Source organism: Callionymus lyra, chromosome 5, assembly GCF_982586985.1.
Source record: "Callionymus lyra chromosome 5, fCalLyr1.hap1.1, whole genome shotgun sequence".
NCBI lineage: Eukaryota > Metazoa > Chordata > Actinopteri > Syngnathiformes > Callionymidae > Callionymus > Callionymus lyra.
This window is the reverse complement of record NC_141822.1, coordinates 13,922,573-13,946,322: the sequence shown is the minus strand read 5'-3', so window position 1 is coordinate 13,946,322 and position 23,750 is coordinate 13,922,573. Positions and strand designations below refer to the sequence as shown.

The 23,750-nt window shown below is 38.8% G+C and overlaps 1 protein-coding gene across 2 annotated transcripts in view; it reads right to left on the bottom strand.

Moving 5' to 3' along the window:
* Nucleotides 1-23,750, bottom strand: part of whrna (whirlin a) — a 125,177-nt gene that overhangs the window by 5,201 nt on the left and 96,226 nt on the right. For both annotated transcript variants that reach the window (XM_087791043.1, XM_087791045.1), the window contains exons 6-11: nucleotides 22,384-22,596; nucleotides 19,003-19,218; nucleotides 9,843-9,917; nucleotides 8,036-8,591; nucleotides 5,337-5,494; nucleotides 4,507-4,629 (exon numbers count right to left, since the gene is read on the bottom strand). In XM_087791043.1, coding sequence (XP_087647169.1) covers nucleotides 4,507-4,629; nucleotides 5,337-5,494; nucleotides 8,036-8,591; nucleotides 9,843-9,917; nucleotides 19,003-19,218; nucleotides 22,384-22,596 — 1,341 coding nt within the window. The remainder of the gene's footprint in view (nucleotides 1-4,506; nucleotides 4,630-5,336; nucleotides 5,495-8,035; nucleotides 8,592-9,842; nucleotides 9,918-19,002; nucleotides 19,219-22,383; nucleotides 22,597-23,750) is intronic.

The following is a 23,750-nucleotide window of genomic DNA, read 5'->3' as shown; positions in this document are numbered from 1 at the left end:
TGTGAGGCACGGAGTGATAACAGCACCAGTCATGGTGATTGATAATGGCAACTCTGGCTCATCTGAGCCTCGTCTTCAGCCGCGGAGATTGAGGCCACCCCAGGCGAGCGTCCGGAGAAATAGGAAATAGATAAGCCAAAGATTTCGCTGCATTCACACTCCATTGTGTTCGCCATCAACGTCCCAGAGAGAAATAAGACTTTGATTTGATGCAATCATCTGTCCAGCTCAGAAGAAAAAAAAGCCTCCAGGAAGAGACAACAAATGTTTCTGTTTTTTTGGTTCAACTTCACTCTCTATGTATCAGTCGTGCTCCAGGGTCTGATAACTTGAAGTTTAGTCCGAGGAGAAACTTAAAGGGCGACTAATGTCAAACTGTTCTGACTCGCTCACATGTTTCAAACGTTGAAGATGCATCATGACCATGTTTTGAACTCATTACTTTATAAAGTTCTCCTTTGTCTGAAATCTGGGCGAACAAGAGGTTACGAGAGCGCAGTTCGTTATGACGTAATAATGAACTTCACTTATCCTCCAGCCAGCAGTCATCATGCCCTGCTTTGTTTATACAACGAGTCCCTTGGAGGTGGAGAATTCGGGGTTGATGTCGCGCGGTGATAAACCTTGATGTTTGACCAAATCACAGCAAAGTGGGTGTGGTTACCATAAACAAGATTATATCCACAGAAAAAACGTAGTTTTGAGTGGGCGGGGCTTAAGTACATTTTCTAATGTAAATATTTCAGTTAAAAGAGAGTTTCGACACATAATGATTATATATTAAAAAGCAATTATCCAATTAAATATATGTATAAATTGCAATCTAACGATTTTGAATTAAAAATATAGAATTTAGAAAAAAAATGTTTTAATTGGAATATCAAACCTTATGGTAAAAATCCCTTCATTTGAAAAATATTCAAATTTTATTGGAAAAAACACAAACAAATGAATATTTAAAATGTTAAAATGAACTATAAATTGTTCTAAATCTTTGATATTCTTCCATATTTCTTCCCCTAAGATTACGTTTTGAAAAATAAAAGTGCTAACAGACATTATGTTTTAGAGTATTTAAGTATCATACTGTAGTAAAAAAGGAACCAAGCATGTGTGCATAGTTTTAATGTTTCCAGTTTAATGTCCTGCACGTGTTCCAGGTTCCTCTCGTCCAAATTCTGAGGCTTATTCTGCATGTCTTTAAATCTTGACTGATTCTCAAGCCTTTCTTTCTTCCTGGTGCAATCAGAAACGCTTGTTTGATTCTGGTCACATGACCCAGCAGGTGGCGGACTCTCGACTCCCCTGATCTTGAGCGTTCTACGAAGTGAACACGAGTTCAAGACTATGATGAGGCACGTCTTGGATTCATCGCCCTTCATGGTTATGTGGCTCGTAACCAGAGTCAATGTGGGAAAAACCCAACAGAGCGGCGAATAGTGCAGCCCGGGGGCCACACTTTGACTGTTTCTACGGGGCCGTCGTGAGGTCAGAGTGAAACTGATCAGCTTCAAAGAAGTGAATGACAGCAAACTCATTTTAGTTTTTAGTCTTTTTCCTTTTTTAATACTCGTTTAATTTGAATATAACTCGTTAAAGTTTTTTATTACAGTCCTTCCTTATTTACGCTTTAGGGGTCGTCAACATTAGGGCTCGCCTACATATTAAAAACGTAATATCAAATCTGACCTCCAGAAAAGGGAAAATGTAACCCTCTCCCTAATAGGAAAGATTAACATAATCAAAATGAACGTCTTGCCAAAATTTCTTTATCTATTTAAAACACTCCCAATATTTTTGCCCAACACTTTTTGAATAAATTGGATAAATTGGTTGGTAGATTTCGTGGGGCAGAGGGGGTCTCCGAGGAGATGAAAGTTTAATGGAGGTCTCGCACTGACTAACTTTCAATGTTATTTTTAATTGGCTACTCACATCCAAAAGACAAGATATCTTGTTGATTTTGCGTTGGTGCAAGTTTGAATCATATATCATAAGACCTTTACTGTGATGGTCCTTTCAAAAGTTATTTTAACCTAATGGAAACATTTTTAAATGACCAATTTTCCCTCTTTACTTCCTCAACAACTGTCCGACACTTTGCTTACTTTTAAATGCAAAAATCGAGGTATTATTTGGGAAACATACAACAGGATCCTTGTAAATTGTCATCAATCAAAGTGAAAAACAAGGGCGTCGTGGGAAGACAGTATATAGAGAGTAATCACAAAATGTGTTCTCAGCATCTTCATTTTCAGTTTATTTTAAAAGGACACATGCTTGTCTCGTCCTTATCCACTGTAAAGTTGTCTATAGGGTTCACTTTAGCAAAGCTAGGCTGTCTCAGATTTACCCTGGAGTTGAGGACAGATGTGACAGATGTTTTTACCCAAACTTTAATTGTGTGAATGCTGGGAAGCATTCACACAATTGAGATCCTGTTTTTTTCTGACCTAAACTTTGTTCCGCTTCTACTCCCACAAATTTGATCGGATTTGAACCGTTCAAACTTTTATCAATTCAGCTTGTTTCTGAAATGCGGGCTATGTTCTATCTTTCTTTTATCTCTTCCACTCTTTCTTTTATTCCTCTTTTTCTACCCCATTTATTTCAATGGGGAAAATCTTCAATATATGTTTCGACTCCTTCCACTTTGACCTACTACTTCTACTTTTACTTCTACTTCCAATAATACTTCCACTACTACTTCAACTACTACTTCTACTACTAATACTTCTATTTTTTCAAATAATTCTACTACTACTTTTAATGTTATACTTCTTCTACTTTAACTACTTATTCCACTACTACTTCTACTACTTATGCTACTACTACTATTAATTCTACTAATGATTCTACTACTACTGTTACGGTTCTATTGCTTCTACTTCCACTACTACTAATACTACTACTACTTCTAATTTTACAACTAATTCGACTACTACTTTTAATTTTCTACTTCTTCTACTTTAACTACTTATTCCACTAATACTTCCACTACTACTTCTACTATCTTTGCTACTACTACTATTACTTTTTCTAATAATTCTACTACTACTGTTACTGTTCTACTGCTTCTACTTTATTTACTACTTCCACAGCACAGCAGGGTCAGCATTCACACTGCATTTTCTTCCGGAAATGCACTCTTTCTAGTTTGACACGTTTTTCTCTTGCATTCATTTCGTCGCTACTTTTCCACTCCTTCAACCATCTTTAAGATCCAACTGTCCATCGATGGCCATCTTTGGAACTTCTCCAAATAATATCAAATTGAACTCAAGCCAGTTAGAAATCCTTATGTTTCACTTCTCTAACGGCTTGACGTCGAATACTGTTGTTGTGGAAATCTTCAAAGCTACCATGGATTTCAATCTGGTTGAAGGATGAGCTACACTTCTTTAAAGTTGAAAACAATCAAGTATACAATGAGAGCGTTCACAGAAATATTCTTTCATATATGGAATTTATTTTTGACCTATTTTAAAGATGTGCAGATGTAGACGGACTGAACGCTGTAATAACGTGTTGTCAACCATATACTGTATAAATAACAGTTCATAGATGTGTAGAGTAATGAGCCGGGGTGGATTGGGTTGTTCATTGTGTCTTTTTTTTTTTTTCTTTTAGTATTCCCCTTTTTCATCTTCATTTATTATTTTTATCTTGTTATCATTTTGTCTTTCATTTGTCATTGTCTATCAAAAACAAAACAAAAAACAAGAAAATGCAACTATTAGTAAACAACTGGATGAACCACATGTTGAGAAAAAGGTTAGCAAACAATATTACATTTTTTTCAACTTTTTCTTTTTTTATTAAACTTTTTTTAAATTCAAAATCTGGCGTTTGGTGCAGAGAAAGCTCAATTTTGTTTTTTTAATCAAATAGTATTTTAATTGATCCAATTAAAACACTCCAATAACCATTTCTATAAGATAAGTTTTGGAGTCAACGTCTGCCCTCCTGAGGGCCACATATACAAGTATATCAATGTCATCAAATATTAAATAGTTAAACAGTTCAAGTTCAAAAAATTCCCTTATTTAATATTTTTATTTGCATTTAATTATTTTAAAACAAAATTAGTTAAATTATTTCCTATATAGAATCTTTTTTAAAATTAAATGATCAGATGAAATAATATTGAAAGGTTTAATTTTTTTAATTTAAATATTTATTAAATTAATACATCTTTTATATCAGTTTTAAAAGGCTTTGAATGAAAACAACAGTGAATTTAGAAATATTATTATTTTAATTATTGGTATTAGAATAATAAAACTGTAATGCTTAAAAAAAACCTAACAACAAAAACAATATTTCAACATTTGAAATATAAAATTCCACCATTAAATATTCTAAAGACACTTCTGTACTTGGTCTCCTCGATACAATCAAAGGGCCACATGTGGACCCCGGGGCCAAAGTTTGCACATGTTTATTGACGGATATTAAAACATAGTTTTTTTTCCAAAAGCCACAAAAAGTAACTCCCGAACTTACCTGTATGGTGACGATTCGTGGCAGGGGCTGGCGCGTGTTGGCTCCGCCTTCAATAGCGATACCCAGCGTGCTGGCGCTCTTCGCTACCCTCACGAGCGTCGACGTCGGCTCCAGCAGACCAGGCTACATTTAGACGGGGACCAAAAAACACAAGTCAAATATTTGAAGTAAAAACTGGCTTGAAAAGTCATTTTTATCTTAGTTTCGTTAATATTGTTACGCAGTCGTTTTAGATTATTATTGTTACGTCAACAGAACTACTGCGAGAAAAAAATCCCATTTGTTAATAAAAATGGAAAGTATTAAACCAATAATATCTCTTTTTACACACGTTTGTGTCACTTGTATTGATTCTTTTCGTCCGATATTTGTCTTTTGTCGCTTCATAAGGTTGTTATTCGACCCATTAATGCGTCGAGATAACAGCCGTTTCAACTTCGGCGTCGTACGTCTTCGGATAATGGTTTTTTAAAAGGCCTGATCCGAATCCAAATGCGGGGCCTCGTAATTCTCTGTTTGAGTAGACGTTGACCTTTCCGGCCCTCCATCATAAACAATCAGGTTAAACTTGTAATTCCTTCCATCAATCAATGAGACACGGGGGCACCATTTAAGAGTTTCATTAGGCGGCGGCGAGAGATGGAAGCCGTGGACGGGAGTGAATGAAGACGAACAGAGTGAATGAGTGAAATAAATAAACAATAAGAAGATGTGCTGATGAATAAAACGTGGAGGAGAAAGAACATCGTTAGAGTCGAACCAGTACATGTTCCTCCTGGAGTCAGAACCTTAAACAAAAGTCAGTTTTATCCAGTGTATCCTCCTCTCACCGGCTTAGACGAGTTGATTCCGCCGCAGCCCTGAGGGGGGCGCGTGTGAGAGGGATGGCAGTTGTTATCTCGGCAGACCTGTCCCGACTCTGCGATGTCCACGCCGCTGTCTTCGCTGAGGGTCTGACCACTGTCGGACAGCTGGGACAAGGTGGCGCCTGAGAGAGACGTGGAGTAGTTACTTCTTCCTCAGACCTGAACCCCTATAGCTATAGATATATTCTGCATATATAGCTCAAGATGAAGGTGAGTTAGCATCACAAGTATGACTCCCTTTAGATGTTATACTTTTACAGTTTTGTGATGCAAGTCTTCTACGACTGCTACATTACTGTTTACTTTTTGTTGTAATTTAGTTCATATTATTGTATCTCCAGTTTTTACAATTGATTTACTGTTAACTGTAAAAATTGGGTGTTAATAAGGAAAGAATCTATGGATCTGACTCAGCCAGAGCTTGTATTTGATTGACAGGTTGCTTAAGAAATATTGAAATTTGTTAACCATAGATTTACACGATGAACCGATTCATCATCAAAGGTTTTTTCTTTTCAGTTAATTTTCAAGTCATTTTCATTGGAGGCACAAACCTCCCCAGATGTTACACTAATGGGACTCATTTGTTCCTCGTGCTATTAGATTGTATAATGTGTCCTCTTCTTTGAGTCATTTCCTTTTGATCCATGTTCTTCATTTTGATCTATGTTCTTTATTTTGATCTATGTTCTTTATACTCACGCTTAATTATTTAGTTTGCACTTTGTTCTTGTTTATATGAAATTTGCTGTGAACTTTCCCGAAGGAAATCTCCAGGTATTATTAAAGTCCGTCCGGCCGTCCGTCCGTCTATCCATCGATCCGTCTATCCATCCATCCATCCATCCATCCATCCATCCATCCATCCGTCCATCCGTTCATCCGTCTATCCATCCATCCATCCACCTATCCATCTATCCATCTATCCGTCTATCTGACTATCCATCCATCTATCCGTATATCTATCCATCCATCTATCATCTATCCGTCTATCCATCCATCTATCTGTCCATCTATCCGTCCATCTATCCATCTATCCATCCACCTATCCATCTATCTATCCATCCCTCCATCCATCCATTTATCCCTCCATCCATCTTTCCATCCATCTTTCCGTCCATCCATCCATCTATTTTTCCATCCATCCATCCATCCATCTATCCATCCCACTATCCATCCATCCATCCATAAACTTAATTTTGTGTAACGTCCAAGATTGGATCGTGTTCGTCCCTGTTAGCTTGTTGTGTTTTCACTAAATTCCTATTTACAGACACAATCTCTTGGCACAAGCAATCAACCTTGGTTTTTTAAAAAAAACATCTTATTTTTTTGAAAGAAAAAGTCACAGCAAGGTCAAACTCATCAAGTTTCTTTTCTGCCTTTCCAACGATTCCACCCAGAACACTGTTAACGTTTTCCAACGGATTCAATTCGACTCAAGGCTCCGTTCAACCGAAAGCACTTCCCCGAACCCGAGCGACCAGACCTGCATGATAATCGAACTGTTAAGAGTTTAATGCGAGTGAGACCTGACTTCGACGGAGCAATTCAATCTCTTACCACCCAAAGTACGGTAATGGTTGTGTGCACAGGAGAGACATTAGCTTATCCTGCCTGTCCAGTGTGTGGTTGTCACTCTTTGTGTGGATAGAAGGGCCGCAGATTCAATTTATGAAGTGAAATAACAAACGGCAGTGATGAGATTTTAAATTCAGCTTCAAGACGATTAGTGGAATAACCTAAAAAACAGGTTGTTAGGGTTTGGGAGTCAAAAAGTGAAAATCACAGATTTTTTTTATACATAATTTGAGATTAACTCTGAATTTTTATTCAATAAATTATAAATAGTGCCCTTGGATCAAGGATATCATAGTCAATCATACAAGTGGCCAAAACCTTTTAGCCCCCAAAACACATTTATCAAACTGTACCAGTTCGTACGAGTTTAATCGTGATGTTACTTTTATTCTCAATATATCTTTATTAACTCTGAGTTGGTCCCCCTTAATCAAACTCTCTAATCTTATCTTAAACTCTGACATCATTGAAGGGCAACTTACGAGTTAATGTAATTGTGTGTTACTGTGAAATCTTGTTTTCCATAACCACACCCACTCTGCTGTGATAGGTCAAACATGGAGGTTTGTCACCACGTGTCATCAACCCCAGAAGTCGCCACCTCTAAGGGGCCTGATGTATAAACAAAGCAGGGGGCGTGATTACAGCTGGCTGGAGGAGGAGTGAAGCCATTTTTACGTCATAAAGGAATCCGCTATCGTAACCTCTTGTTCGCCGAGATTCCATATTTGGGGAGAACTTTATAAAGTAATACGTTTAGTAAGTAGGGACTTACTGCATCTTGGAGAGGTGCCCTTATTTTTTAAAGCCCAAAAGGTAAAACTCTTGCCAAAAGAAAAGTTTTTTTTAATCAAAATAGTTGCTCAGAACAAATGATTAAAACAGCAGAGAGCGCCCTCTAGTGGACAGTAAGGAAGTGAAGCGTCATTCGCCCATTGCTACTACAACGATCCCATTGAAAGGAAACAGAAAACTGTGGTGATACTTTTTAACATCTCTGCACACAGCCTGGAAAAAAAAATCAACATTATCTTATCTATCTTCATCACCCAGATGTTCCTCCTGCAGATTGAGTTCCTCACCTCGTGCTTGAGGCAGGGGCCGCACCTCGTTCAGGTCAGGTTCTGCGTTGGGTCTGTGGACCTCCACCGTGACGAACTGAGACTTGCAGCTCAGCGGGGAGACTTTTGAACCAGGCTTCCTGGGCAGACACGGAGGAGGAGGAGGTGGAGGAGCCGGGAGAGGCGGAGGAGGAGGTGGAGAAGGAGGAGCAGGTCTTCTGCTCGGGGACTGAACTCTGGGGAAAGGGCCGATGTGGTGCTGGGCGACCATGGACAGCTGAGGGGGTGCGATCTCCCTCTTGGACGACGGCTCCCTCTTCCGGACGGCGGCGTATTCCCGCGACGGATCCCGGGGGGGCTCCCGACCCCGGGGGGCCGGGGAGGCCGGCGGCGGGTGTCTGGGCTCTCTGCTCCTGACCTGGGAGCTCGGAGCCGTGAAGTACAAGCCCGAGTGGTTGGACTCGGACGACGGACATTTGTTCAGGTGGTCCCTCCTGCTCGGGCGTCTCTGCACCCGCGGGGGGGGCGGAGGCTTGAAGGAGGGGGGGTACTCGTCTGGGGTGGACTGAACCTCGTCCTGGGGCGAGAGGATACTTTCATTACGGAAGTAGATCAGTGCCATTAGAATAAAAATGGTTGAGTTGAACATTTTCAACGTTGAACTTTGAAGCGTTTTATTGAAATGTTTTCAATGATTTTTCGAATATAAAGTATATTAAAAGATAGATATTTTCTTCATGAAATAATTAAATAATTAAATTAATGGTATATTTCAAGTTTGGAATTGTCTTTTATTGAATTTAATTGGAATAATTGAATTTTGTTTTCTACACATATAGATATATATTCTAGTTTCATTCATTAAAAAAGTAATATATACATGTATATATAGTATAAAAAGTACATACAGGCTACAATTTAAAAACATAGAACATTTAAAATTGATTTTTGAATTATTGGAATAAAATCATCAAACTATCGGTAAACAAAAAAATCATGTTGGCTCAATTTTAAGCAAAAAATTTCAATTTATTGAATTTGCTGTGCATAGAAAAATATTGAATGAAGAAAATACATTTTTGAATTATTGGAATTATTAATACCTAAAAAAAAATAGATTTTTAAAAATTAAATAATTAATAATAATGAATAATAATGAAATAATAGTTATTTTAACGTTTAATTCAATATACAAATTATTGATTAAATGAATCAATCAAAAAATTCATTGTCAATATAGAAATAATTGCCTTAAAATATTTAAAAAATAACAACATATTAATATATATATATTTTTTTAGTATTTTCCGTTTGAATGTTAACTTATATATTATATTACTTATGTTAATATATACTTTTTTGAGTATTGTTTTGATTGTTTAAGCGCTTTGTGACCCTGGTCTGGAAAAGTGCTATATAAATAAATATTACTTACTTACTTACTTAACTAACAATATTCTGATGGCACTGATACACTCATCAGTTGTACATCAACTAATTCACACACATTTGTGTCACAACTCTTCATTTTCGACTGTAGCTTCCATGACTTCACCTGCTGTTGTGCCAAAAACAAATGTAACGAGGGATGAAAAACACTTAGATGAGAGAAAATAAAGAGAAGGATGTCGTGGTTTGAGTCGGACAGAGGGGGCCGGCGACCGAGAGCCCCCCCTTGAGGATAGATTCATAAAAGTTTCCCTGTTTACACTCAAGTTAAGTCGCCCTGAAGGTCAGGATTTCATCCGTTCCCCCCGTTTTCTAAATCACGGCCTCACTTCTCCCCGCCACACATCCGTGGTCGTGAGGTCAAGGTCCCGGGGCTCACCAGAGAGACGTCGGGCAGCAGCGAGTCGAGACCCTCGGGAGGCTCCGGCGGAAGACCGTCCACCGCCGTGTCGTTCTGGAGGACGCAGGAGAGAAGTTCACGTCAGAGGTCGGCAAACAAACGCGCGATTATCTGAGGAATGAGAACGAGGATTGAAGAGGTCGAGTCGTCGAGATGGTTCAAGAGCGAGAGAGTCGGTGTCACAGACGGAGCTGATTTACAGCAGAGAGGAGCCGACGAACGCCTTCACTTCACTCTGCTACAAAAAAACGGAAGCGCCATCCATTCTTCTTAATTACCCAACATAGCCGAGCTGCACGCCAGCACTTATGCAAGGGTTTATCGCAACAGTCGCTGCTGTGCACCGCAGCAATTACACACTGTGTTTGTGTTACTGTGCAGCTACACACTTCATTCACAACATGTGTGATTCTGTTTGTGTGTTACTGTGCAACTACACACTTCATTCACAACATGTGTGGCTCTGTTTGTGTGTTACTGTGCAACTACACACTTCATTCACAACATGTGTGGCTCTGAGTGTTACTGTGCAACTACACACTTCATTCACAACACGTGTGACTCTGTTTGTGTGTTACTGTGCAACTACACACTTCATTCACAACATGTGTGGCTCTGTTTGTGTGTTACTGTGCAACTACACACTTCATTCACAACATGTGTGGCTCTGTTTGTGTGTTACTGTGCAACTACACACTTCATTCACAACATGTGTGGCTCTGTTTGTGGGTTACTGTGCAACTACACACTTCATTCACAACATGTGTGACTGTGTTTGTGTGTTACTGTGCAACTACACACTTCACTCACAACATGTGTGACTGTGTTTGTGTGTTACTGTGCAACTACACACTTCATTCACAACATGTGTGGCTCTGTTTGTGGGTTACTGTGCAACTACACACTTCATTCACAACATGTGTGACTGTGTTTGTGTGTTACTGTGCAACTACACACTTCATTCACAACATGTGTGGCTCTGTTTGTGTGATACTGTGCAACTACACACTTCATTCACAACATGTGTGACTGTGTTTGTGTGTTACTGTGCAACTACACACTTCATTCACAACATGTGTGGCTCTGTTTGTGTGATACTGTGCAACTACACACTTCATTCACAGCAGGTGTGACTCTGTTTGTGTGTTACTGTGCAACTACACACTTCATTCACAACATGTGTGACTGTGTTTGTGTGTTACTGTGCAACTACACACTTCATTCAAAACATGTGTGGCTCTGTTTGTGTGATACTGTGCAACTACACACTTCATTCACAACATGTGTGACTGTGTTTGTGTGTTACTGTGCCACTACACACTTCATTCACAACACGTGTGACTCTGTTTCTGTGTTACTGTGCAACTACACACTTCATTCACAGCAGGTGTGACTCTGTTTGTGTGTTACTGTACAACTACACACTTCATTCACAGCAGGTGTGACTCTGTTTGTGTGTTACTGTGCAACTACACACTTCATTCACAACACGTGTGACTCTGTTTGTGTGTTACTGTGCAACTACACACTTCATTCACAACACGTGTGACTGTGTTTGTGTGTTATTGTGCAACTACACACTTCATTCACAACACGTGTGACTCTGTTTGTGTGTTACTGTGCAACTACACACTTCATTCACAGCAAGTGTGACTCTGTTTGTGTGTTACTGTGCAACTACACACTTCATTCACAGCAGGTGTGACTCTGTTTGTGTGTTACTGTGCAACTACACACTTCATTCACAACACGTGTGACTCTGTGTGTGTGTTACTGTGCAACTACACACTTCATTCACAACATGTGTGACTGTGTTTGTGTGTTACTGTGCAACTACACACTTCATTCACTACACGTGTGACTGTTTGTGTGTTGCTGTGCAACTACACACTTCATTCACAACATGTGTGACTGTGTTTGTGTGTTACTGTGCAACTACACACTTCATTCAAAACACGTGTGGCTCTGTTTGTGTGATACTGTGCAACTACACACTTCATTCACAACATGTGTGACTGTGTTTGTGTGTTACTGTGCAACTACACACTTCATTCACAGCAGGTGTGACTCTGTTTGTGTGTTACTGTGCAACTACACACTTCATTCACAACACGTGTGACTCTGTTTCTGTGTTACTGTGCAACTACACACTTCATTCACAGCAGGTGTGACTCTGTTTGTGTGTTACTGTGCAACTACACACTTCATTCACAGCAGGTGTGACTCTGTTTGTGTGTTACTGTGCAACTACACACTTCATTCACAACACGTGTGACTCTGTTTGTGTGTTACTGTGCAACTACACACTTCATTCACAACACGTGTGACTGTGTTTGTGTGTTACTGTGCAACTACACACTTCATTCACAACACGTGTGACTCTGTGTGTGTGTTACTGTGCAACTACACACTTCATTCACAGCAGGTGTGACTCTGTTTGTGTGTTGCTGTGCAACTACACACTTCATTCACAACACGTGTGACTCTGTTTGTGTGTTACTGTGCAACTACACACTTCATTCACAGCAAGTGTGACTCTGTTTGTGTGTTACTGTGCAACTACACACTTCATTCACAACACGTGTGACTGTGTTTGTGTGTTACTGTGCAACTACACACTTCATTCACAACACGTGTGACTGTGTTTGTGTGTTACTGTGCAACTACACACTTCATTCACAACACGTGTGACTGTGTTTGTGTGTTACTGTGCAACTACACACTTCATTCACAACACGTGTGACTCTGTTTGTGTGTTACTGTGCAACTACACACTTCATTTACAACACGTGTGACTCTGTGTGTGTGTTACTGTGCAACTACACACTTCATTCACAACACGTGTGACTCTGTGTGTGTGTTACTGTGCAACTACACACTTCATTCACAACACGTGTGACTCTGTGTGTGTGTTACTGTGCAACTACACACTTCATTCACAAAATGTGTGACTCAGACGTTTCCTTCAATAAATCTTAACCTCACAGTTTGAACTTGTTTTCTACGAAGCCTGACATGAAACGCTCGACCTCTGCTGCTGCTGCTAAAATGTTGTTTAGACGTCGTTTTCGCGATTTCAAAAGGTCCTTGAACCTCCTTCGTCCTTGAGATTATCTATTACGACGCTTGTTGAGAAAATGTTTAGATTTTCAAGTCTACATTTAAATCCAAACTAGCTTGTTAATCTCAAAGCATTTTCACGGAAACCACACATTGAAATAATGTTGCATGAATGTAGCAACCGCTGCCCCCTCGACCTCTATATTTCCTCATTTTCTGCTCCACAGATACACTTGTACTGGTATCATTGGCAGTTTTCCAGACATGACCTGAGATAAAACTTGATAAGCAACACAATGTCGGCAATATAAAACATCAGAATCATTGTTATTCCTTTTCTGAACTGGACTCGATCCAACAACCTGAACCGTGTCCATTTTGATTCATTCTATTGTAATTTAACTGGAAGGAACTTCCTATATTTGTGTTTTTGTTGTTGTCTTTGTTGTCAGAGCAGCTCAAAATGTAACTAAATTAATAATACATGATAGAACAGGTTAGTTCAGCATCACTTGCAACAAACTGCTAAGAAAAAAAAGTGTTTCTAAAGCGAAAAATGACATTAAAAAGCAGAAAAACAACGTTGGACTGAGCAGAAAACACTGGTTGGCGTCATCTCTAACGCGTCGACATCATTTACATTGAAAAAAAAAGAAAAAAGATGTTTACTTCGACTGTCTCTCAAGTGCCCTCAGAAAGCCAAACACTCCATCGTCTTATACCTACACAGCGCCGTATCTCCTGCTCACAGCTGTGATAGCGACACACACACACACACACACACACACACACACACACACACACACACACACACACACACACACACACACACACACACACACACACACACACACACACACACACACACACACACACACACACACACACACAATGTGAACGAGAACGTCAGAAGAAATAATCTGTCAATGTTTTATCTTCACCGTCAGCCGAGATTCTGTGTGTCGTGCGTGTCCGTCAACACCAGGAAGTCTTCTCCACATACCAAACAAGCTGCAGGTGACGTTGTATTTGAGTCACACAAAATACACAACTTTTTGGGATAATAAGAATATAAATTCTTAATTATTTAATTTTTTTTTAACTGTCTAAACACTGTAAACTGAGGAATAATATTCTGACTATTAAATACAACTGTCTGACTCTGAAGAAAACATTGATGAAATACATTTTTTTATTTACCGTTTTCCGAACTCATTGTTGGCTCATGTTCACGACAACAAGTCAAGCCGCCGGTGAGTTTATGTTCAGTCACAGCGTTCACACAGAACAAGAACGAACCGCATAACATGTATTTTCCATTTGAAATCTAAAGATAGCAGCTACTGCATCACATGTTAGTGATTATGGGATTCCATAGATCCAGTTCAACTAAACCCATTAGAAGATTCAAATATATATATATATATATATATATATATATATATAAAAAGAAATAAAAAAAAAAAAAAGACTCTGGTTTCTTCCATTTAGGCCTTAGTCTGTCTCTTCAGGCCCTGTTATTTCCTAGCAAGCTTTCCAGCATGTCCCTGCCTTCAGGTTTACTCTTCCATCGACCATGACTGTTAAGTAGAGAAGAAGAAGATTCAAATACATTTGACTCAGAGCTTGAAAAAACAATTCCAACTAAACATAAATGTAAAAAAAAAACCCAACATGTTTTAATTTCTTCATGCATTTCCATTTATTTGAAGGTAGATTATAGACTTTTTTTTGTCCGCTTTTCACATTGAAATCCTGTTTAAAAAGAAGGTTGAGTTCCTTTAGTTGCCCTCAGCTCTTGCTCATATCACATGGAGGTCACTGGAAGGGAGTTGAGGGAACCATCAGAATTATTACTGTGTATTATATTTTGTTCAGGCAATGTATGCATTGAGTATTTATATATATATTACAATTTATTATTTATATGTCCATGTGTTTATGTCGATTTTGTGGTTTTAATCGAACCTACTTAGAGCCACGGAGTGTCCATCTGTGTTGGGTTCTGCTATTCAGTGTAAAATATATAATATATAAATATGAATATACGTTACATATAGAGGTATATTTGTTTCTTTATTATCGAATTAAAAACAGTTACTTCAATCAAAAATATGTTTTCAATAAAAATACATCAGTCAAAAAAAAAATATAACTTATTTTGTGGTTTAACAATTAAAACACAAACGTCATTAATACGACCTTGTCACAAAAAGGTAACTTCAATCAAAGGAAACAGTTATATTTTAAATATACAAAATTTCTTGATTAGAGTAACTTTTTTTTTTGATCGAATAATAAAGAAACAAATCTACCATAGTGACAGCGACCATTCTCGTCCTCATCTCATACCGGCTTCAAGAAGGAATTCTGTCAGTTCAAAGTCAAAGTTCCCCACTCGGCTAAACCTCTTTGGTAAAAATACGAAAACAAACGTGTTTGTGGTATCCCTTGTGTCGTTTCTGGGTCAAGATGAACGACCTCCGTGGCTTCCAGAAATACATATGCAGTGGTGGAGGTTCTTGGGTCTTGACTCAGAGACAACACAAGGGATACCTCGAACACGTTTGTGTTTTGGGCCTCTGGGTCATTTTGACCCTGAGACAACATAAGGGTCAAGGAGCTCCCAAGAAAAAAGAAACCTCCAGGTGATTGAGGTTCTTGACTAGGTTTTGCACATTACTCTGTTTTCAACAGTTTCCTAAGAATGTGTTTCATTTCTCTCTTAGTTTGACGTTTCCTTGTCTGCTGCTTTTATGTTTTTTGTTTTGTTTTGTTTCAAGTTTCTGCACGTGTTGGATTTATCCTTTTGTTATTTCCATCTATTAAAAACTGTGACTCTCTGGACCGTTCTCGTGTTTTCTCAATTCCTGTGACTTTCCATCCTCCTCGACACACTCGGACTCACTTGAAGTTGGTTTATCGCTCCATCAAACTGGAGGAGTCAGCAGGTCCTTCATTATGGCTGCAGCCCCTCTAACAGCCTCTGTGAACCCCTCTCAGCCCGTCACAAATCTGGGCTCTAATTAAAAGAGCCATCGACTCCGGCGCTCGTGTCGGCCTCGCCATCCGCCGGAACGCTTGTCGGGGGAGAAGCTGGCGACTGGACTGCCGGTGCGACACGGAACATTAGCGACTACGACGCACCGCGAGGCGTCCAATTAAATTGGATCTGGTTTGAATGTATGACACGTTGGGATTAAATCCAGAAACTGAATGAAGATAGAGAATGAAAAAAAAATACTGTACTGAGGACGTGGACCACATGTGAGTCGCTCTTCACTTTCTACACTGCAAAAAACTCATGTCTTAGCGAGTGGTATCTCAATTAGAATTTCAAAATAAAAGCTTCTGTATCATCAATCTATCCAAATCAACATTTTGAGCTTCTACAAGGACGGAAAATATTATTTAGGAATTAGAATAAAGGCAAGTAAAGTTGCTTTACTTTGTGTGCTTTCCATTTGACTTGTGTGGCATTTAAACATTACATTTTTTTTTATCAATTTTTCAAATGTCTTTTTGGAAACACAGTTTGTGATGACTCTCTTTGGCTGCTTAAAACATTTATTATTTAACTCAAAGATGAGCTACAGCTTTGTGGTTTTATTTCAAGATTTCAAGACTTAAAAACATATTCTTTCCAGAAAGAAACGTATTACAAATACAAGAATATTGTCTCAATACAAAAAAAACTAAACAAGTTTTTTTTCTTACCCCATTGGCAAGTCTTACTTATTACATTTTTCAAGTACAATTTTTTTTTAGTATCTTGTCTTGGATTTTAGTTTTTTCCAGTCTTCTCAGTTGAACTTAAAGTCAATATTTATTACAAACCTTTTTATATTTAAAACAAGACTTAAATACTGTGGAATTCAAATTTAAAATTCAATGTTTTTGCAGTCTTGAATGCCCATTTCTGTAAGATATTATTCCATTATTCACTACCGTTTCCCTGATGCGGGGTTGAGTATATCCCAGCTACTACGGGCGAGAGGCAGAGGACGCCCTGATCAGGTTACAAGTGTGTCGCAGGTCACACGTAGAGTCGCACAACCACTCATACACACACTCACACCTTACGCACAATTTATTGTTCTTAAACAACCTCTGTATGTTGTTGGACTCTGGGAGTAAACACAGGGAGATCTCAGAAAATAACAAGCAGGGGAATAATGACAGTTTTATCATTCAGAACATCAAAGTAAAAGCTCCTATATCTTCACACAGACCGAGACAAAACAATTTCAGTGTTAGGAATTAGAATTATCAGTAAGTAACTTATTATGTTGTGTTTTCCTTTTATCTTGTCTTAAAAAGCTAGCTGGACACTTTGGAAACAAATAAAATTGATCTATATTTTGCCTTTTCTGGTTGAATTTTATAGTAAGTAAGTAAGTAAGTAAGTAAGTAAGTAAGTAAGTGAGTAAGTAAGTAAGTAAGTAAGTAAGTAAGTAAGTAAGTGAGTAAGTAAGTGAGTAAGTAAGTAAGTAAGTAAGTAAGTAAGTAAGTAATAGTAATTTGTAAAAGGTCTTTCTAGACCAGGGTCACAAAGTGTTTGAACAATCAAAAGCAATACAGATTTAAAAATAACTACAGATCGAAAACTTTAAAAGGCCAAGACAAGTAAGAAAAACACAGTAGTCTCAGAAAACTAGGAAAAACCTGCACAGATAAAAAAGTCTTGAGATGTTTCTTAAAGGAGTCAGTAGATCCATTAAACACAGAGGGAGAGGAAGATCGTTCCAAAGCTTAGGAGCAACAGTCTGGAAGGATTTCTCTCCTCTGGTCCTGAACCTTGTTCAGGAACCATCAGTAGGTTTTAAGGATCGGGGAAATGTGAGTTCTCCTACTAGAGCGGGTCAGAATTCTCACTGCAGAGTTTTGTATTAACTACAGGCGGGACAGCTCCTTCTTGTTTAGACACCAAAATAAACTTTTACAATAGTCTAAACGAGAAGACACAAACGCATGGATTATAAGCTCAAGATCGTGTTGTCGCACCATTTTCCTAAGTTTAGAGATTTTTCTCATTTAAAGGAATCAGTTTCTGGTCAGTCTTTTTCAGTGTTGTAATGAAGCCCTTAGGTCACACTTAGACTACTACACTAAACATGCCCAAGCCAACCATTGCACCCTTCTGTAAACTAATGTTGATTAAATAATGGTTAAGAATGTTTTCCAAAGTAGTTTACATGGTGTGAAGAAGGTCTATAAAGTTCACTCTTTGCAAAAGAAACACACAGAAGAAAAAATCTCATCACAGCAAACAAACTCAAAACAAGCCACCAAAGGCTGGAAAGCGACAGAATGTTGATGCATTAGCATTTTCTCACTCTCACACGTGAACACGTGACACTCCTACCTCCATCATGTCTATCAGCCAGAGCAGCCGCTCCTATAAAGAGGAAGAAGCTTTTATGGTTGGTGTTTTTTTGTCTGGGAGATAAGAACGACCAATTATAATACAAAACAAGCGTTTGATGGCGGCACAAATTACCTTTTCTCGCGCGGACACTTACAAAGAGGAACGTTAGTGTCGCACTTTCTTCTTCGCTTTGATTTATTGTTCGCTGAATTCGCCACGAGAGATCCATTTACTAAGAAAAACACCAGTTGGTCGGCGAATAGCGAGAGAGCCGTGGACGGTTATGATGATCGGACTGTATGTGATGTTCAGAGATGCTGCATGTAATAATCGGATGCGGTTTTTCTATCTCTTTCCAGGAAGTCCAATTATTATGTCAATATAAAAACCTGCTTTAGAGAATCATCGGAGACGAACATCGGCTTCGACAACATGGAACAAGATGTCACTGGAGAATTATATAAAAACTCATTACGGCGTCCTAACTATCCAGAGAATTTATCCATGTTCTCTGATGTGATTAACAGAGGAAAGTGGTTTCTGTGGAAGTGGAAAGAAGGATCTTAAAGTTCTCCATTAGGGATTAAAAGACAAACGATAACTGATGCTTTTAAAAGTACGACCGGGGACGAAAAGAGTGCAAAACTATAATAATCTTATTAGGAAACAGTAAAGTAATTCTATTTCTACATTAAACCTCCAATAACGTACCCGGGCGGAGCTTAGCGTGGTGTTGGTCATGAAGCTGGCCGACGACGACGTCAAGGTGTCCGGGTACGACACCATGGATTGCGAGTCCGTTTGGTGTCCGGTCGACGTTCCCTGTCGCGCTTTCAGAGCCTGAATTTCCCGCCGGAGAACGAGGGCGTCGAAGCGCTCCAGGTCTTGAGGCGTGACCAGACCCCGGACCTCCGACAGCAGGGAGAACTGTGTGAAGAACGAAGACAAACAAGACGTCAGCAGTTGATGATATACTTCGTTGGTTAGTAAAGTATAAAAAGTATAGAATTAAAAATGGAAATACAAACCCATGTATATGAAGGAATATGGTTAGAAGATACAAATATGAAAGATAAAGCTGTGTTCTAAGGTGATGACTTAAACATTTAGCAGAAATAAATGAAGATAAATATAGTCAGTATTTCAGTAGAGAAATGTAATGAAATAAGAATTCATATGTAAAGTCATGGTGGAAGAAGTAATTTGACAACATCAGCAGCCCAACAGCTCTCACGGATCCCAGAAGGATATGAGATGTAAAATGAAAGTTAACTGCTGACTGATGAGGAAGTGTTGTCCTAAAAACATGAAAATGTATCTTGTCTATAATTTGTATTCACATTTTTCCGATCCTTAAAACTCTTCACTGGCTTCCAGTTTCTTTCAGGATCAACTTTAAAATTTTGGTTCTTACTTTCAGATCTATTCATGGTCAGACTCCTCCTTACATCACTGATCTGATCCAGCCTTACACCCCAGCTCGGGCTCTGAGGTCTGTGGATCAGAATCTACTTATGGTTCCACGCACACGGTTCAGGACCAGAGGAGAGAAATCTTTTCAGGCTGTTGCTCCTAAGCTTTGGAACGATCTTCCCTCTGTGTTTGATGATCTACTGACTCCTTCAAGAAACATCTTAAGACGTTTATATTTGTTCAGGCTTTTCCTTGATTTTCTGGAACTCCTGTGTTGTTCTCAGTATTATCTTGATCTTTAAAGTATGTACTTTTTTTTGAGCATTGTTTTGATTGTTTAAGCGCTTTGTGACCCTGGTCTCGAAAAGCGCTATATAAATAAATATTACTTACTTACTTACTTACTTACTTACTTCTACCTTATGTTCGTAAATATTCTCATGGTAGTAAAAACACCAAAGTCCGCTATAACTGATGTTGAATTAATAATACAAATGAATTAAGCCTCTTAGGACGTACAGCTGAGACACAGAGAGAATATAAAAAAAAGGCAGAAAGTTGCTGTTGAAGCACGAAACACAAATGGTTTCATGGCAGTAATTTAGAGGAAAAGAGTCAAAGAACGTCTCTGTTCTACATAACGTTTGTTTAAAACTGGAGCAGAAAATCAATTCTGTGGTTACATTCAGCTTTTATCTGTTGCATGATTTGAACTTAGATTTGGAGAAAATTATCTTTTGAAGATATGAAAACCTCATTTTGTTGCAAACATGAGCCTGAGACTCAACAAAGACCAATTTAGAAGTGATGAGGCTTCATGAAGCTTCATGGGTCTGCTAGATGTCAGCTTTGTTGTATAATAATTGGGGTTTTAGCAACAATTTTAATAAAAACATACAGTTTAAGCCAATAAAACGCCTTATAGGGGATCTGAAAAAAAGAACAATGCATCATGAAGCTTCACCAGCGCATCACTAATGTGAACACGTCAGTCAAAGTAAAGTCTTGTTTATCATTAATCTTAAACTTGTGGGAACCAGTTATATTATGGGAAGTTTAAACAACCTCTTAAGATGTAAGAATTAGTGATGGGCTGTTGAAGCTTCATGAAGCATCATTTTCAGAGTCGACTAGATTGTACTTACTGCTGTATAACTCTTGGTATCAAGCAACCATTTTGATAAAAAAAAGTCCATTACTTTTTAGGCTAAGAACGCCACCAGCCAGGATCTGAAAATAACAGCAATGCTTCATAAAGCTTCACCAGTGCATCACTAATGTGAATGCATGGGTCAACGCAAAGTCTTGTTTTTCATTTCTCTTAAACTAGTGAGAACCTGCTAAATTTATAGAAGTCAAGACATCTGTTAAAATGTGAGGATTAGTGATGAGCTGTTGAAGCTTCACGAAGCATCAATTTCAGAGTCCACTTGATGCTACTTTCTATTTTGCTGTAAACGTAGATTATTTTCAAGGCAAGAATGCCATCAGCCGGGATCTGAAAAGATGAACAAGGCTTCATGAAGCTTCACCAGCACATCACTAATGTGAATGAGTCAGTCAAAGTAAAGCCTTGTCGGTTATTTCTCTTAGAATGAATGACAAGATGTTCCATGAAACATCAATTTCAGAGTCCACTAGATGCTACTTTCTGCTGTATAATTCTTGGTATCAAACGACTATTTTTAATTAAAATGAACATTATTTTTAAGCGAAGAAAGCCCCCTCGCTGGGATCTGAAAATAAACAACAATGCTTCATAAAGCTTCACCAGCCCAGCACTAATGCAAATGAGTCAGTCAAAGTTAAGTATCGTTGTTCATTTACCTTAAACTAGTGATAACCGGCTTAATTTTAAGGAAGTTAAAAATACCTGCTAAAATGTAAGAATTAGTGATGGAATGATAAAGCTTCATGAAGCATTGCACTCTTTTTTAGTGGCCACCAGATGGTGCTCTCTGCTGTATAATCTTAACCAACAAAAACACATGAGAGGCATTTAAAAATAACGTTTACAAATCCTTATCCACCCATCACTGATGTTACAGAGGATTATAGTCGACGTAGAATCGTCTGAGAGTATTTTTATTGTTCTTATATGATGAGAACGATGCACAACAGACGCCACACCAAGAGTAAACACACTTGGACAAACATAAATAACTCAGGACCTAATATTAAGCGTCTATGTCTCGAGGCGTCTGTGCCGCTCACTTCACCACCACCACCACTCATGAACCCGCGAGTTTATAGCTGGGTGAACAGGAAACAACACAATTATCAGGAAATAAAAAGAAAAGATTCAACTTCAAAGAGGGGAAGAGATAACGAAGCCTCCGGGCTGCGCTAGCGAGTCCAATTAGGGCTCAATAAAAGCTTCTGTCGGCAAATCACAGTCGCGTTAACTAACGGCGGTAATGAATCTGAGCTAATTAATCTGGACTCCGTTTCATTAGGATGAAGCCCAGCATGGATGACTTTTAGCCACACTTGAGAGGCTGAAGGAGAAACTGTTGATGAAGTACAGATGTGTGTTCGGCGGTGTGAAATACATCGACAACTTTACTTTGATTTTAAGTCCGAAGGAGTTTTAACAAAGTCAATTCAAGTTCATGTCGGTACAGTGACCTTTAAGGACGACTGTTTTTATAAGATAAGATAATGAACTTTGAAAGTTACCTTGGCATGGGTGTTGAGGAGCTCAAAGAGCGCCATGACCAGCTGCTCCACGCCGATGTGTCCGTCCCGGTACTCCTCCACGTAGTAGCCCATGGTCTGCCGCTCCGACTCGGTCAGCAAGTGTCGCGCCTGCTCGTCCAGCATGGCCCGCGACTGGTTGACCAGGCTGGACAGCGTCACCTGGGATCCTGCCACACCTTTGTAGAAGGCAGCCTGGAGCAGGAGGAAAGAAAAAAAAACAAGACAATGTTGGTTAGTGTTTTATTTAGTAAAGAAAATGTTTAAATATTGAGATGTTGTGTATAAATTATTGTAAACATTATACAGTATATACCCATGATGTCAAATATGGGGACCCTTGAAGGGCCTACGCTAAAAAGAAGAAGCCAAATGTAAGTAAGTGAGTAAGTCATTATTATTTGTAAAGTGACTTTCTCAGACCAGGGTCACAAAATGGCCAAGACAACATATAGACAAACAAAGCATCTTAAGAGAAATCCTGCACGAATATAAACGCCTTAAGATGTTTCTTAAAGGAGTCAGTAGATCCATCAAACACAGAGGGAGAGGAAGATTGTTCCAAAGCTTAGGAGCAACAGTCTGGAAGGATTTCTCTCCTCTGGTCCTGAACCGTGTTCAGGAACCATCAGTAGATTCTGATCTACAGACCTAAGAGCCCGAGCTGGGGTGTAAGGCTGGATCACTGATGGAAGGAGGATCCTGAGCATGAATAGATCTGAAAGTAAGAACCAGATTTTGAAAATTGATCCTGAAAGAAACTGGCAGCCAGTGAAGAGTTTTAAGGATCGGGGAAACGTGAGTTCTTCTACTAGTGCGGGTCAGAATTCTTGCTGCAGAGTTTTGTATTAACTGCAGGCGAGACAGATCCTTCTTGTTAAGACACCTCCAACCTAAGCTAAGTTAATGCACTTTTAATTCACGTTAAGTGATAGAAAATGTCTATAGTAACAACAGACACTTTTACACAGATGTTTATAACAAACAATTTCAATTGGAAACCTTGTTGTGGATACTGTCCCTGCTGCCAGGATTTTAAATGCACATTTTAAGTTAATTATCTGAAAAAATAAACAAAGAGGTGTTGGCGCCTTTTGGTGTCAAAATGATGCCCAGGTGCTCAACTTTTTTATGTGGCCCGCAATAGCTTTTATCGACTATTTAATTGTAATGTTACTCTGATCTAGAAACTAGACCAACTACAATGCAGCTGGATTTAAGGATCTGTGAAACCATGCTGTTGAACAAGCTGTTTTTACCTCATTATTGGTGAAAGATTAATTTTTTTAGCAGTTTTTAAGCCTGGGGAGTAAAATCTTGATGTTTGACAAGATAAATTCTACTTTGAC